The 17,923-nt window shown below is 34.0% G+C and overlaps 1 protein-coding gene across 17 annotated transcripts in view; it reads left to right on the top strand.

Annotated features, from left to right (window-relative positions):
• The window catches only part of ARHGAP12 (Rho GTPase activating protein 12), a 135,835-nt gene that overhangs the window by 106,280 nt on the left and 11,632 nt on the right, over positions 1-17,923 (top strand). For all 17 annotated transcript variants that reach the window (XM_063637343.1, XM_063637349.1, XM_063637346.1 and 14 more), the window contains 3 exons: positions 4,210-4,271; positions 9,504-9,585; positions 15,416-15,517. In XM_063637343.1, coding sequence (XP_063493413.1) covers positions 4,210-4,271; positions 9,504-9,585; positions 15,416-15,517 — 246 coding nt within the window. The remainder of the gene's footprint in view (positions 1-4,209; positions 4,272-9,503; positions 9,586-15,415; positions 15,518-17,923) is intronic.

The following is a 17,923-nucleotide window of genomic DNA, read 5'->3' as shown; positions in this document are numbered from 1 at the left end:
AAAACTTATGTAATATAAAATTAACCAGTAACCATTTTAAAGGGTACAATTCAGTGGCATTTAATATATTTACAATGTGTGTAGCTATCACCTCTGTTGTAGGACATTTCATCACCCCAAAATAAAACCCATACCCATTAAAAGTCACTCCGCATTTCACCCTTCCCAGTCCCCTGCCCTTGATAACCATTAGCCTGCATTCTGTTTCTATGTATGGATTTTACCCATTCTGGATGTTTCATTACAGTGGTGTTTTTTCAATGCTGTAGGTACAATTGTGCAAGTTTACTTATTCTATATTTTAAAAATCTCATTATTACACAATTAACTGACGATAAGGATTTTGATCAGGTGTATTGATTTTGGTATATCACACTTGTTAGCCTAAATTGAGAAGTACCTACTTTACTAAAAGAATGCAACATCGATTAGAAATTCTGGAGCCCGCAAAGTAATTATGAACCTGTGAAATTTTCCCAGATTACCTAGTAGAATTTGAAGTTTATTGTTTTCTTGCCTATTAGGATAGAATAATATTGTTACTCAATTTAACCATAATTTGCTAGTCCATATTAAAGCATTCCTGCTTATTTTTAATATAAAGTTTCTTTTAGAGTATCAAATACTTAGACCAACAAATATTCATGTGTAAGTTTGTATATATTTTATGGGACTTAAGATATTTTTTATGAAGCTTTCTTAGTAAGCAACACACAAACATTGGTTTTGACACGTATTATGTAGAGAAAGTATACTAAATAGTATGAAATAAAAATCTGTTTAAATTTTTTTTCTTTCTTTTTTTTTTTTTTTTGAGACAGAGTCTCGCTCTGTCACCCGGGCTGGAGTGCAGTGGCGCGATCTTGGCTCACTGCAACCTCTGCCTCCCACGTTCAAGCAATTCTGTGTCTCAGCCTCCCAAGTAGCTGGAATTAGAGGCATCTGCCACCATGCCCAGCTAATTTTTGTATTTTTAGTAGAGATGGGGTTTTACCATCTTAGCCAGACTAGTCTTGAACTCCTGACCTCGTGATCCACCTGCGTTGGTCTCTCAAAGTGCTGAGATTACAGGCATGAGCCACCGTGCCCTGCCTTAAATGTTTTTCCTAACTCTTACCTGTGTATCCAAACCTATATTACCCATCTGCCTATTTATTTTTATGTCAAATTCAAAAACTTAGATATTTAAAAGTTAAAGCTTTATTTTCTCTGTTATTGACCCTCATATTTCTTTCTTGTTATAGTACTGTTAATTTATTGGTAAATTACTTCATCATATATGTATTGAATACCAACTACATGCTTGATATGGTACTAGGCACTGGTTATTGATGAACATAACAGATGTGGTTCCAACTTATGGCCTAATGGAGTGGATAATGAAGTAATAAAAGTAATAACAAATACACAGTTGTACTTTGCATTAAGGGTATCTTAGTCCATTGGGGCTGGTGTATCAAAAATATAAACTGAGTGGCTTATAAACAACAGAAATTTATTTCTCACTGTTCTGGTGGCTGAGGAGTCCAAGATCAAGGCACTGATAAATTCACTGTCTGGTGAGGGCACCTTCCTGGTTCATAGATGGTTCCTTTTTGCTGTGTCCTCACATGGCAGAAATAACAAGGGTTCTCTTTTATAAGGGCACTAATTACATTCATGTGGGCTTTGCCTTCATGACCTGATCATCTCCTAAAGGCCCCACCTCCAGGTATCATTACATTTGAGATTAGATTTCAACATACAAATTTTGGGGGACACAAACATTTAGTCTGTAGTAAGTACAATGAGGCAAACAAACTGAGGCAGTCATAAATAGTGAGAAATTTACTTAAAAGTGGTCAGGAAAAGCCCTAAAGTATCATTGAAGCAGAGATATTACCAGCTACCCCGTTGCTCAAGCTTGACGGTTTCCCCAAGATCTTTGCTCCCACCCTCACAAAAGTCCCTGTCAATTTTGTCTTCTGAATCTGTCAAATTGGGCCCCTCTTCTCTGTCACTGCCACCACATTCAGGTCTTTATCGTCTCTTATAGTAATGATTAAAATAGTATTCTAGTTGGTTCCTGGTCATGCTACCCTTTCTTAGTGCATTCTTTCTGCTACCTCATTTCTTGCCACTTCTCCACGTCGCCCAATACTTTGGGGGAATTTAAAGCCCTTCAAATATGAAAGGCTGTCTTTAGCCCCTGTGCCTTTCACTGTTGGTTGTTTTTACCTCCTGCTGTTTCAGTCTAGCTGACTCCTGTTCCTTAGTTCAAGTATCAAGTTCCCCAGGAGGCTGTCTGATTTCTTTCTCTCCCAGGTTGAGTTAGGCATAGCTTTCTCAGAGCACGTATCACATTGTATGGGAATTGTTCTTTGTACGTTTTGGGTGTAGCAAATTTTGTTCTTTATGTTCAAGTTAGAGTGATTAATACTTAGAGCATTAGAACTTGGGTCTTGATCCCTGTGACCATTTGGTGAAAGTTCTGGACCTTTTCTTTGAGTGATACATAATATATACATGCTCAGTTATGTGCCAGTTTCAGTCCATCCATTGTTTTGGGTGAGAATCCCTGATCTAGACTCTCCCTCTCATCCTTAGGCTTAGGCTGTCTATCACTACTGCTGTGCCATCCATTTTTCTTCCTGTTTCGATGCCTGTGTTTCCTTCCTACCTCTGCTCTTTTTTTGTTTTTTTAAAAACACAAATTCAGCTGTGGCATTTTTTAAATGGGCTTAATTCCCACCTCTCTGCCTTTCCAACTGCTGAGTTCCCTAGCTTAAGTAATCAGTGCCCATCCACTCAGATTAATGTTGTTACTTAGTTCCCATATGATTGAAAGATTTGTTTTCTCCCTGCTTTTGAGGGGTGCAGGCAACAAATTAAAAATGTTCTTATTTAACGTCTTATGCAGTTGCCTTGCTGTGGTCTGTTGAAAGTCAGCCCGCAATGTAAGGGTTTATGAGAAAAAGAAAAAAAAACAATCTCACACATACTTAAAATTGTGTTATTAATGTTTTTGTTGAGGAGCAACATAGTTCTTACGAACAATATCAAACTTGGGTATCTAAGGAGATTTAAGCTATGCTTTATGAAAAAATTACAATAAAACTTCATATGGGCTATTTCCCAAGTCCCCAGTATACCAAAAATGTAAATTGACATAACAGTTTGTCAGCTTTGTCTACAGATGTCAGTTTTTATCAGACCAGACGAAACTTTCAGACATTGGTAAAAAAAATACTCAATATTATGTTTATCTCTCATGCAGAAAAATGTATATTTTCTGATTAAAGTACATTGAGAAAATAGAGTAATCAGTTAAATAGAATTGGGGATATTTCTTCCTTGTGAGAGAGAGTGCGTGTGTATGAGTACTTTAGTTGAATTAAAATTGACTGTTGTCTCATCTACAGATAATGCTTAGTAATGTTGAATGATTACTATGGACTCAGCTCATTTTAATTAAATTCATTTGCTTCTAGGAAACTAAAGCAGTGAGAAAGTGCTTCTTGATTTCCCTCTGGAAGAATTTTAAGATAGCATTAACTTTAGTACAATGGCTTTTGCCTTCATAGGGTTTGATGATAAAGCTTGTGTCACTGTTTTTGACATCAGCTGGCTAATAAATCTAGTTTGTCTAGAGAGGAACTCACAATCTGATAATATGCTTAATGAAGCACATGCTGAATTTTTTATGCTACATTAAGGCAAGTTCTGTACATGATACCAGTTAACTTTTGAGTAATTTATTAAATACACTGTATTTGGTCTCCTTATTTTTACATTTTGACAAAGTGAGTTAGTATATTGAATAATTTTCAGATTATATAGTTGTAAAATAACAGCAAAGTAAATCATTCCTTTTTTGTAGAAATTATCCTTATAGCATGGTATTCCTTTCTTTGAATAGAAAGACATAAATTATTTTTCAGTGCTGCTTTGTTCATATGGAAATCTAATTTGATAGCAAAGTATCTAATAGCTGCTGTGACTTAAGGAGAAAAGGAGGTGTTTAATTATAAAATTAAGAAAAATACTACAAAAGTATTAGGAAAGTTATATTCTTAATATATTCTAGAACTATGCATGTTACACATTGACTCATCTTTTCTTTTAAGCTAATTTTTAGAGAATGAGACCACGTTGGTTCAGTCATATGTAAGAACTTGGACCTCATTGTCTATGTAAGTGATGTATAAACAGTATTACTCTGTTCCATAGGATCAAGAGAAATATGGATTATTAAATGTAACAAAAATTGCCGAAAATGGGAAAAAGGTTCGGTAAGTACACAAGTCATCAATGTTCTTACATGATTCATCTGACTGAAATAAATTAAAAATTCTCAATATAATTATTTTAGTGTAAACAATAGGTTCTGAAGAATCTCTCACCATTTGTTTTCTGTGTAATCATATATGTAAGATTGTCATGAGATTTATGAAAATTTTCCTTTGTCTTGACATATTTCCTAAGTAATACTAAGTTAAGAGGTAATGAGGCAGAGGGTTCTGAGGATGCATTTGCTTTAATATTTTTTTTCAGTAAGCAATAAATGCACATGGTAAAAAACAAAGGTAGACTAAGTATTGAGTGAAAAGTCAAACCCCCAGCCAGCATTACTTCCCCTCCCCAGAGGCAACCAGTGTTAAGTCTTCTGAATTCTAGTGCTTTCCTCCAGAGATAGGATATATATGTATATGTTTGTATGTATAGAGATTAATTTTCTAAACATAATCTTTTCACAGTTTATCTTGGAGATGGTTTCACTTCTGGCTTGTAGAGCTGCCACATTGTTTTTAAACTACTGCATAGTTGTATATTGTTTGGCTGTACTATATAGTTTATTTACCCATTATTTATTTGCAAGTTTTAAACTACACTTGTCTATTGGTAGACATGCCAGTTGTTTATCATTTTTGCTAGTACATGTAATATTACATTTAGCATCTTGCATGACTCATTTTGCAAGTATGCAAATCTGCCCATAAAATAAATTTTATAAAAAGTGGAATTGCTGGGCCACTTGCAAAGTCATTTCAACAGTGTTCCAAATTGCACTGTAAGATATTGAATCCGTTTCTGCCTCCAGTAGCCGTGCATTCCTGCACACCTTTCGCCAGTTTAGTATGTTGTTAAATTATTTGATTTTTGCCAGGAGAGAGAAGAGAGAAAATGATATTTTTATTTGCATTCCTTTTTAATAGGTTACAGTAACATAAACTGTTGGTATTTCCTTTTTGTTGAATTGTCTCTTTATACCCTTTGTTTTTCTGTTGGATTGTTGGATTTTTTGGTTAGTGTATAGTACCTCCTAGTGATTTAAGGAAATTAAGTCTGTGAAATGTAAGTTGCATTTAAAGAGTTTTAAATTTACATGTAATTGAGTTTTTTGGGTTTGCTTTCATGGAACTATTTTTTGTCAGACTTTGGTAGTTAGATTTTTTTTTAAAGTGCTCTGAAATAGCTTTATAAATACTACAATTATGTATCCCTTAAACTGTTCTTTGGTAGAATTCAGTTGTGAATTGAGTCTTTATTTTTCTTTCTCCATTTTGGGAATATGTAGTGCAGATAGCTCTTGGGCTACTTTCTTTGCTTTTGTTGTTTTTCCTATGATAGTAGCCTTTTAGATTTTCTGCTTCTTTTGGAATACTTTTTTCAATATATATTTGCCTAAGGAAATCATCTATTCCGTCATCTTCAAATTTATTTACATGGAGTTGAGCAAAATCTTTAATTTCTTATGTATTAGTGGTTCTTAAACTTTTTGGTCTGAAGACTCCTTTAAATGCTTAAAAATTACTGAATATTCTAAAGAGCCTTGGTCTATATCTATAACCTTATAGGTTATATCTACAGATACTGTGAGAAATTAAAACAAATTTTAAGGATAATTTTTTAAAAAATACCTATTACAAGTTGACACAAATATTTTTTTGAAGAAAAAACTATGTTTTCTAAGACAAAAAATTTCCATGAGAAGAGAGGCATTGTTTTACATTTTTTGTAAATCTTTAGTATTTGGCTTAATGGAAAACGGATGAATTTTCATCTCTGCTTGCAGTCTGTTGTGACGTATTATTTTGTTTGAAGTAGGTGAAAAAAATCCTTTTCACAGCTAAAGGTGGGAAATGGAGGAATGTTTTAAGATATGTTCAGATAATTGTGCATTTTCCTGCTGCTCCGAAACTCTACAAATGGTAGTTTGTTGAGGGTTAGTTGTAGTGAAGACTCTGAAAAACTGCCAGTGAACGGTTCATACTCAGTTACATTAAAAGCCGTTGGTCTTTGTTGCACCTGAGTGAATCTTTGCCCATGTTTAATTTTATAATATCTTGTAGGTCATTTGTAAAATACTAGTTCACTAACTTTGCTCATTTCTCAAATGTTTACACATTTTATTTTATAATATCAAAGAATCACACATCAGTACTGTCAGAAAAGTATTGGGAAGTTGTCAGATCCATTGTAGCAGATGCCAGGTGTTCCAAAATTCTACTTTCTGTTTGAAAGCTTCAGTTTTTTTTATGGTAGTAAAAAAATACATAAGTTTGCTGTCTTAACCATTTTTAAGTGTACATCTCAGTGGTGTTAAGTATATTCACATGGTTGTGCAACAGATCTCTAAAACTTTTTCATCTCATAGCGCTGAAACTCTATACCTACTAATTCCCTCTTCCTCCATCCCCCAGCCCTTGGTAACCTTTCTGCTGTTTCTGTGATTTTGACTACCTTAGATATTTTGTATTAGTGGAATGATATGTTATATGTATGATTTTTGTGACTGGTTTATTTTGCTTGGCATAATGTCCTTGAGCTTCATTCATGTTGAAAATTTTGTTGTTGTTGTCATTGTTGTTGTTTTTGAGACAGAGTCTTGCTCTGTCGCCCAGGCTGGAGTGCAGTGGTGCGATCTTGGGTCACTGCAACCTCCGCCTCTCAGGTTCAAGCAATTCTGCTGCCTCAGCCTCCCAAGTAGCTGGGATTACAGGCATGTGCCACTACTGCTGGCTAATTTTTGTATTTTTAGTAGAGACAGGGTTTCACCATTTGACCAGGCTGGTCTTGAACTCCTGACCTCAGGTGATCCGCCTGTCTCGGCCTCCCAAAGTGCTAGGATTGCAGGCGTGAGCTACTGTGCCCAGCCTCATGTTGAAAGTTTTAATTTTTTGTTGTCTATAAATAATATTATTTGTTTTCTTTGAAAACTTCATTTATTTTTAATATAATGTTTGCCTGCCACATATCAAAGTCTGAATAACTATAGTATGTACATCGGTTGTTTTTTCAGGAGAAAAAATGGGGTTCCAGGAAAAAAAAATGTGACTAATTCACCTTGCAACTAAGTCACGCAAGTGCTTAGTCCTTGAGGCAATAATCATTATTTCACTATTTATATATTCAATATTTGTTCTCAGATATATATTTACTAGTTCTACAGTTTTTCTCATTTTGAAAATTGAACTAAAAAAGCTTACTTAAAGTGGAAATAGGCTAATTTAAGTATTTTTCATAGTAGGGAGTCAGTAGATGATATCTAAAGAAATAGAAGACTGAGAATATAAAATGAATTTACAAAAAATTGAAATACTTCCAAAATATCTTCAGATCCAGAAAATGAAATAATGATGACAGAAAAAGCACCATCTATAATATCAATATCAGTAAATGTAAATGGACTACTCATCTATTGAAAGAAAAAGGTGCTCAGACTGAAGCATAAAAAAGCAAAACTTAACTAAATTTTATGTGTAAAAGAAACACCTAAAGATGATTCAGAAAAGTTGAAAAAAAAAAAAAAAAGCAATAAGGTGTGTCAAAGGTATAGAAAGTAAAGCAAGACTAGGGATATCAATAGCAAAGTTCATCCTAGGGGGAGAGCATAAAGCATTACGAAGGTAGTATTTAAAATGGTAAAGCATGTGGAGAAGTCTTACAGTGAAGATATAATTATTAGGAATCACCGTTTACCAAATAAAGTAGCATTAACAAACATAAGCAAAATACAGGAAATAAATGGAAACATAGAAACTTAGTAGTAATTAACTTTATTTCACTAGTAGTAATTTATTTCACTTCTCTTAATCCATAAAATTCAAGTAGACATAAAAAGTAATTAAAAGGCCGGGCGCGGTGGCTCACACCTGTAATCCCAGCACTTTGAGAGGCCGAGGCGGACGGATCACGAGGTCAGGAGATCGAGACCATCCTGGCTAACATGGTGAAACCCTGTCTCTACTAAAAACACACAAAAAAATTAGCCGGGCGTAGTGGCGGGTGCCTGTAGTCCCAGCTACTCGGGAGGCTGAGGCAGGAGAATGGCGTGAACCCGGGAGGCGGAGCTTGCAGTGAGCCGAGATCACGCCACTGCACTCCAGGCTGGGTGACAGAGCGAGACTCCGTCTCAAAAAAAAAATAAATAAATAATAATTAAAAAAAAGTAAGTCTTATTGATAGATATTAAATTCTACATTCTGAAAACAGAAAATAAACCTCCTTTAGAGGTTTTTTGTTTTTTTGGGAGACGGAGTCTCCCAAACAGCAGATTCATACCTGCTGTTTGAAAAATACTGTGCTAGGCCTGAGGTAGATTAAAAAAAATAAAAACTGTCTTCTTTTTTCAAATAATTTACAATTCCTATGAGAGAGAAACATTTACATAAAAATCTCTAATGTGATAAGGGAGAAGTTGAGGGGAATCTGGCTGGGATGTAATATTCAAAAGCTTTAAAGTTCTAAATGGGTGAACTGATAATACATATGCTATGTGAAGCGTACCTCTGTATCTGGAGATAGGATAGTAGATAAGTGTACAGTTTCTTTAAAAGCCCCATATTATACCAAAGTCTTAACATTGGTTACCTCTAGAGTATGGATTGAAGAAGAAATGGGATTCCCTTTCCCTTACACATTTTTGTATTCAGTTTTTGCGTACCGTATATGTGTTGCTTTTGTAATATAGGAAACATTTTGTTTTCAAATGTCATGTGGTCTGTCAGTGTACAGTTCATTTTATGCCTGTAATGCACCTAGTACCTACTACCTGAGTACTCCAGCCCAATTAGGGGAAGGCAGATCACCAAGAAATGTAACACAGTCTGTATAAAGAATTAGGTGAGTGAGGGAGGCATGTTTGTCTAATTTTTACTTGTGAGTAAGAATTCTTGACAAATACAATATTCCATTTGTATGACTTTAAAATAGTGTCTTTGATCACAAAGTGCTGTATTAATTTCACGTGAACATAGTTACATGCATCATTCATTCATAGTTATTTCTGATAACTTCTCTGATTAACTTCATTTGTTTTGGGGCCTTCATGATCAGGTTTGAACCATAAAATGACTGTAAATTTCATTAGTATCTATCTATCCCCAATAAAAACAATTAAATGTCAACAAGGGCTGTAAATCGTAGGTAACATTAATAAGAGCTAAGTGGGTCTTAATTTTTTGAATTTGGCTGAAAGAACTCGAGATTGGAGCTTTAATTGGTCATCTTTATAATTACAGAAAGAACTGGTTGTCTTCTTGGGCGGTGTTGCAGGGTTCATCTTTACTTTTTACCAAAACTCAAGGAAGTAGCACAAGTTGGGTAAGTATTTCTTCTCTTTGGAGATTTTATACATTTAAATTATGTGAATAGTATTGTACCTGAATTTCAGGAGGTAATTTCCAGGGTCCTTTTAGTTACAGCTAATGTGCAAATAAAAATAAATGAAATCTTCTTAAAGATTCGTTTTAACTTATGAGAGAAAAAGAGGACTAAGTAGGACAGTCTAATTAGTGGTATTATTAAAATCAACAGATTCTGTTTTATCCATTCAACTGAAAAGTGGGCTTATTACTTGAGCATTATAGAGCAAATACATTTCTTGATTCATTTTCGGGATGTTAAAGTTTTGCTGTGTTTGTGACTCTGCTATTTCAGATATTTAGTCAGAAAATAAGCAGTAATATGGCAAGCTGTATCTTGAATTGTGATCTGACCATTGGTTACAAATCAGTGATTCAGGTGTCAGTGTCTGGATTGTCAGCCAGCTTTCAAAAGAAAAAGAAATGTCACCATTACTTGTGGGATTTTGAAGCTTTTTATATATTTGAGTGCTTACTATCATTACTCTACTCTTCAGTTATTTGTAATGCAAACATTAAAAATTATAATTTGTGACATATAATAGCTACATTTTTTGAATGCTCATTATGTATCCCACATATGTTCTCAGTGCAGAGGATTGTGTATATATTGTCTCCTTAACGCTGGGATAGCTATTGCTCCGATTTCGCCCTTCCCCCTTCATAGATGAGAAAATGAGGTATAACACAGTTAAGTATAATAATTTGCTCAAGGTCTTACAGCTACCAAGTGGCAGATCTGAGTTTAGAACTTTGGCTTTTTGGCTCTAGAATCCATGCTCTGGCTATTTCTAAAAGTTTTTGTTAATTGAGTTTAAAGTGCTAATGCTCAAGTAAAATTTAAAATGAAATTATTCTAAATGTATTTGTTCTACCTCATATTCTACCGTAACCAATATTTTATTACAATTAATGAGTTTCTTTAAAATTAATACAAAACCTGTGGCTCTTACGTTTGATGAAAGAAAAATCCATTTATAAAATTTAAGCAAATTTTAGTCATCCACATTTATAATGCAGCCATGCAACGTGGTTCTGAACCCCAAATGCCACATAACACATCAGTCCTCAGCTTCTCTGATGAGGAAACCTAAAAATCCACATGAATTGATCACAGATGTGAACATTCTAGATCATTTCTTCCGTTTTGTTTTACTAGTCTTTTAATTTGCTCCCTGTTCAGCCATTCCAGTGGAAATGACCTGTGAAAGTGTTGAAATTTTGGTTTGATATATCTTAAAGTAAATGGATTAATTATGTCTTTCTCCTTTTCCTCGAGGTGAAACATGTGGGGCTCTTTTGCGTTAATGCATTTCTAGAGGACTGTGTAATTGTTTCTTTCTTCCTATTTACGACTCAAATTTTATTTCAAATCGAGTGAAGAAAATGAATGAAAGAAAAGGAATGGGGAAGCAATAAGAGATTAATAAGTCATTTTTAAAAGTATCTGAAGAAAGCTGGGTAGTGGTCCCTTATTTGATAATCACTGATACTTAAAAATTGAAGGTTGTAGCAGGTACAGATGAAGCCAGTAGACAGAGCATCCTGTAGGTAGGCAGGTTTGTATGTGATTTAAATGAAACGAAAACTTATTTTGAATTTAAAGATGTTAAATGAGTACCTTCCAGTACATAATCATTAGTACAGGATGGTTACTTTTTTTTTGTTTAAAGTTTTCTCTCTAGAAGATCTTACACATGATTCAGAACTCATGATTAAAACTAATACTGACAGAGGTGAGGTATTTCTGTTTATCAGGCAACGTTGTATTACTTTGTTACCATGTGGCAATAGCTGAAACATAGTTTAAAATTTACTGAGCTAGCCAATTTTGAAATTTTAGAATGCTCAATGAATTTTTAATTACAGGGAATCACTATTTTAATTTTTACCTTTCAAATGACATCTTATTACTATTGATATAGTATTAATATAATCATTTCAGATAGGTATAATTTTAAAAAACATAACCACACCATTTTATAGTCTCAGTAAAGACTAAACAAGATTAAAGATGTGGTAAAATGCTTGGTTGTACAGTCAATTCTTAATTTGTATTTTATGGCTAATTTTAAAACCTCAGACTGTTTTGTTTTCCCCATTGCTACATATTTAAGGGAATGAGAACTAATTTGAATGGCCTAAGTAAAAGGAAGTAAGATTATTTAAAAATCATATAAGTGTGTATAATATATTATGACCCAACAATATTCATAAATATCAAAATTTAGAGAAACATACAAGATGCTCTTTAACTCTGGAATTGGGATTATTGAAAGGAATGTTAAAGAATTCTAGCTTTGTTGATCTGCTCAGTCACCAACTAGATCTGTTATAGGTAAAATATATTCTCTTTATACAGCAGAATCACATCTTACCTGAGGATAAGATTCTAAGGCTAAAATGTAAGCCAAAAAACCAACAGTCACCTCAAGTGAAAACTGCTCTTGAATATTCGTTAGGAAGATGCTATACAGAAGCTGATCTCTAGCAGAGCCCATATTTCCTTTGGTGTTAGAAGGAATAGCTTTTCCTTCAGTTGAGTTTGAATGGCTTATGTTAAGGGGCCACATTATAGGAGAAATCTATATAGTTCTTTAAAAATTAGATTCACACTTAGTATAAAAACTTGAGATCCACTTGAGGAAATAGCAGGCTCAAATCTTGTACTCACTCCAGGGCATATCCTCATTGATGGACACACTGAGCACAGTCACCCACACTATTCAAAGTTCTATTTTTAAAAAATTATTCATGGTTCGTATTGATTTTTTTTTTTTTTGGCAGAGAGAGAATGGTTAAAATTGAGTAAATGAAATGCACGTAGGCTGCATGCAATTCCACTTTATAAGAAATATTTTACATTTGGTGCTGTCTCATCCAAAAACCTAGTGAGCCTTTTCTTCTCCTCTAGGACGGATAACTTCCAGTGGTTTTCTGGAAAACAGTTATCCACTGGATTGCTATATCAGTAACATAAACTTGTATTTGTTTTTTTCTCACCTCATTTCACCTCAGAAATGTATGTGTGTATGTTTGTTTGTTTGTTCAACAGACCTAAAAGCCTACTGTGTTCTGGGCATTGTTAAGCTTTGGGTTTAGAAAGAAATAACACGGTCCCTGGCTTCAAAGCTTACGTAGTAGTGGGGAAGACTGACAAGTGAACAGGTTCAGTGTGACATGACATATGTTGTGCTTCTTTTCAGTTATTATTCATCATATTCCTTGAGCATTTAAAAAATCAACTCATAAATATTGGTAGTTATTCAAACATTCATTTGTACATGCTTTCAAATTTCTAAAAATAGTCACTCTTTTGGGCCAGATAATTATTTGTTGTCGGGGGAGCTGCCCTGTGCATGGTAGGGTGTTTAGCAGATGACTGGCACCCCGCCTCTAGTTGTGACAAATAAAAATATCTCCAAACGTTACCAGACGTGCCCCAGAGCACAAAATTCCCTGTCTCCTAGAGGAAGTATCAGTGTCCTAGAGGAAGGGAAAGGTAGGCTAGATGACAGGGCTACTCCCAACAGATGACTTGGAAAGGAACACCAGAAGATACTCCTCAGCAGGTCACGAGGAGGAAGCTAGGGGATATTGGGCAGGGTCTAATCAAGATCGTGAAGGGCCTGACATGATTCCTCCCAATGGCTAGCACAAGTCTGTTTAAGATAAGTTCTATAAAGCATTCATCTTAAAAATAAAACATAAATTTATATAATAATCATCAGGATAAATTCTAGGACCTTTGCAAAGATATTTGGAAGTTGAGCTTTGCTTATGTTGTACGTCTGCATATAGAATTGTATCTTTGTCTTGTCTGGTTCCATTATGCTTTTCTCTTGTGTGTCATTTTGCTTGTGCATTATTATGACATCATCATTTTCTTCCCTTTTCCATCAAGTCCTTCTGCCAACAAGGCTCAGTCTCTGAGCTCTTGCTTTCGCTGCTTTCTTCTTGGAAAAACTCTGTCCGTCGTCGGCCTGCTGTTGCATATGTAAAGTCTGATCCTGTTTCAGCTGTCACTGTATGTGTTCCTGTTGCATGCCGTTTGCCACAATAGTTCTGTTTTCTTTGCCATTAATACGTTGGTGGGGAGGTTGATTACAGTAGAGAAAAGTGGGACTAGATTTTGGAAAATAATAACTAACAAAATGTTGCCAGCTATACTGATTGCATTTTTTTTTTTTTAGCATTCCATGTCGTGTCATTATATTTATATTTAATTGCTATATCTTATTTGGTTGCTTATTTGTATCTTAGCTAGAGCTAACCATCTACAGCGTGTATAATGACAATAAATTAATTGATTTTTGTCATTTTGTTAAATGTATGTTCAAGTTTGATAACATTTACAATACATCATTTCTGCTCAGAAAGTTATGCCCAACATATAGCTTTATGTTTAATTTGTCTTTTGATTGACAATGGTACTTCATGCAAAGACTTTGTAGAATACAGTTACAATTGCTATTATGATTTTTATTATGATTCCACAAATAAATTCCATGTAATATCTCAAAATTTTCATTGACTCCACTAATAAATTTTATGTAATCCTAAATTTTGTTCAAGTTCACACTGATAGCTAAAAAGATGTAAAAGGGAACAGGTTGAGGCAAACTATATTTTAAATGTGGAAGCTCCTGAATAGAGTTACTGAGATTACAAATAGTGAATAAGTTATCACAAAGTTGGGTAAGATATTTTCTAATGATAAGTTAATTTGATTCGAAAATATTTTAGCAAATGAAATTCTCTGTAGGAAATATTTATAACAGATTTTTATGATCTTTAGATTATAATTCAGTAGACTTTAGAGGTTTTAAAACCTTTAAACTTTTTAATACCATAGGAATGTTACTTTTTATTCTTAGTTAACAGACTAAACAAATTTAAAGATGTCAAGGTACAGAGTAAGTATATATTTAACATAAATTTTCTACTACTTTTGCTAATCTTTTCCTTATCTAGTTAACAAAATATAATAGCTAGCTAAGTACTTCTGAACCTACCCGTAACAACTGTCTTCCCATTCTTTTCATAGTTCCTCATTAAATTGCTGAAGCTTTATAGCATCTGTCTCTAGTTACAGTTTCTGACAGATAAAAGAACATGAGACTTAGTGTTTTCTGTTTCCACCAGTTGTTGCTAACAGCATAGCTACTCAATAAGGAAATACTTCTGAAAGCACAAAATCAGGTTTAGAGAATGTTTTTTAGGTGGAAAATGCGCTTGTTATTTACTTGATACTGTTTATTACATATATAAGAGTATTGCCTTTGTGTACATAGCATTTTACATAGTTGTGTATAGTCTAGGATAAATTCCAAGATACAGAACTGCCAAGCCAAAGTATACATGCATTTGTAAATTTGCAAATATAGCATTACCAATTTTTCTTTTCTAGGAGTAGTTCCAATTTATATCCCACTTGCATATGAGGCCTTTTTAGTCTATAGCCTCACCAACATAGTTTTGAAAAAATTTTTTCCCACTCTGATGGGTAAAAAAAATTTCAGTTTGGCTTTTCATATATATATATATATATATTTTATATTATGATGGAAGTTGAGTCATTTTAGTTTGTTTTCTATGAATTGTGTATTCACATATTCTAGATATTTTTCAATTTTAAAGTAGAAATTGTTATTTTATAATAGAGCAAAAGAAGAATTTGAGAAAATCTATTTGATTTATTGTTAATATGAAATTGTTCTTAATTATTTTTGAATACAAATATATGTGAATATCACATGAAGGTTTTTTTTTCTTTTCCAAAAATGAAGTTCGGCAGTAATCAGTCCAAACCAGAGTTCACAGTGGACCTCAAGGGGGCAACAATTGAGATGGCTTCAAAGGATAAATCCAGCAAAAAGAATGTATTTGAGGTAATACATTTTTTTCTAAGTATAACACATTCTAAACTGTAGTAATTGGATGTTCTGTTTTTTGAGCTATTTTGGGAAATAGTCATTGTGACTAGTTAAGGCAAAGTTGGTGATTAAGTTAGATGGTATTGTAATTTAAGAAAAAGCTGGTGTAAAAACTGGCTTTATTTATATAAGTTGTTTGAACTCAGACTGTATATTATAAGCCTTTGTTTCACAAATCCTATCTTTTCCCAGCAATAATAAAAAGGATGTGGTTCCCTTTACTTAGCAAATCTAATATTAAAAAGTAAATTAAGGGGAATGTTGATAATGGGGAGGCTGTGTGTGGGGGTGGGCAGGGGGTGTATGGGATATCTCTATATCTTCTCAATTTTGCTGGAACCAAAAAGTGGTCTAAAAAATAAAGTCTTTTTTTTTTTTTTTTTTTAAATCTTTCCATTTTATCTTTTAAAACCCTCCCCAGTAATATATGATCTGTATTAGTTACTTATTGCTGCATAAGAGACCACCTCAAAACTTAGTGGTTTAACAAAAGAACCATTTTGTTTGTTTAGCCTGGCCTGGGCTGAGCGGGGTGATTTTTCTTCTAATCTCACTTAGGACTATTCATGAGACTTCAGTCATCTAGTGGCTTGATTGGAACTGGATGATCTAAAGTGACCTCATGGCTAGTATTGGTGCCAGCTGTTGGCTAGGCCTCCTTGTCCACAAGATCTCTCATTCTCAAGGGAGCTACCCCAGGCTGCATCAAATGACGGCCTCAGGGTTCCAAGAGGGTGAGGGTGGAACCTGCAGGGCTTCTCAGGGCCTAGATTTGGAAGTCACACATTACTTTCAGAGTATTCATTGGTTAAGACTGTTCAGGAGGCTAGCCAAGTATTCAGAGCTGTGGGAAGAGAGGCAGCCTATTGACAGAAGAGCAACAATATCTGTCCCATTCCAGAAGGGTGTGGTTACAGAGATCCAAGACTGATTTTGTGGACAGCCTTCCAGATCCCAGCCTCTTTTTGTAGTCTCATGTCTCAGGCCTTTCCTGTTTTGTTGTGTAGACAGATTGGTTTAATTGCTGTTTTCCAAGTGGACCCCAGGTTTTCCGGTCTGTCTGATGTTTACTCTTTATTGTTCTGCCTCGAGCACCAACCCATGCCAATCTCTCCGTACCAAATGCTCCCTTTCTTCCAAGACTCATGACGAGCATCACCATAACAATGAGGCTACTTCTTTATTTATAACAATAAATATTTATTTAAAAATAAATATTTAAAAATAATATTTTAGTATGCTTGGGTTATCATTTGTCAATTATTTCTCTCATTAGATAATTACAATTTTTTTTCTTTTTCCCTTAAGTAGACAGACTATGTTTTTCCTTTAAATAAGAACCTATAACAGAACAGAGTATCTTATGTGCAGTAGGCATTCAATATTGGTAAACTGGCTTGACCAACACTAGAAAAGTACATGAAAGAAGTCACTATTTCCTGAATTAGCCTTGTAGTTTCAAAAGGTAAATCAACAATAAAAATGGTTTCATGGTCAAATAAATTTGGGAAGCAGTGTATATTTTATTCCTGTCTTAGAAAATCACAGTGCACCCTAGAATATCAAAAGCCTGCGACATCTTGAAGGACAGAATCTAGTTAGATTTTTTTCAATCCAGTATTTTCCCAGTTAATATTATATACCTTTTTCAAAAATTTATTTTTTGAGGGGACCTTTTTAAAACATTATTTGTGAAACTATGTTTGAGGAATATGTCTTTCAGAATGTTGTTTGGGAAGCATTGCCATATCTTCCTCTAGGGAAAAAAAATCAGTTTTTAATCGGAAAATGGGAGGACTGCTTTCCACAAATGTGTCAAAATTCTTCCTCACTTAAGTGTAAGAAATTTTGCAAAACAGAGATTGTACATAAATTAGTTATTGCCTTCATATAGAATAATACATAGTATTCTTACTTCAGCTCATGATCTGACACTTAATTTAGTAATACTTCCGCCCAAAAGGGGGCGTGACGTTTATGGCTGCTCTTTGTACTAAGCCATTATATTTACCTACAAAGTAGGAAATATTGAAAGTCTTTATATATTCTTTCTTCTGTATTTTTTAGCCAGAGAGACAGAAAAAAATTTCTCAGGTTGTGTAAAAATGTCATAGATTTTATTTCTTTATTCTAATTTAGAATGCACCACTTTGATACTTGAACGGATTTTTAAGTGATAAATGTACTAGTTTCAGCAGGTTTTATGGCATTTGTGTGATGGTGTTTGGGATCCTAAATTATTAGATTTTTATGAGAATTTATTATGAGAAACAACTTTATGTTTTTTTATTCAACTGATATTATTGTAAACCAAAAAGGTGTTCCATAGCTGTGTAGTACTTTAACCTTGCATCATTGTTA

Source organism: Symphalangus syndactylus, chromosome 4, assembly GCF_028878055.3.
Source record: "Symphalangus syndactylus isolate Jambi chromosome 4, NHGRI_mSymSyn1-v2.1_pri, whole genome shotgun sequence".
In the NCBI taxonomy this organism is placed as follows: Eukaryota; Metazoa; Chordata; class Mammalia; order Primates; family Hylobatidae; genus Symphalangus; species Symphalangus syndactylus.
The sequence above is the reverse complement of the archived record's forward strand: the minus strand, read 5'-3'. Positions and strand labels throughout refer to the sequence as shown.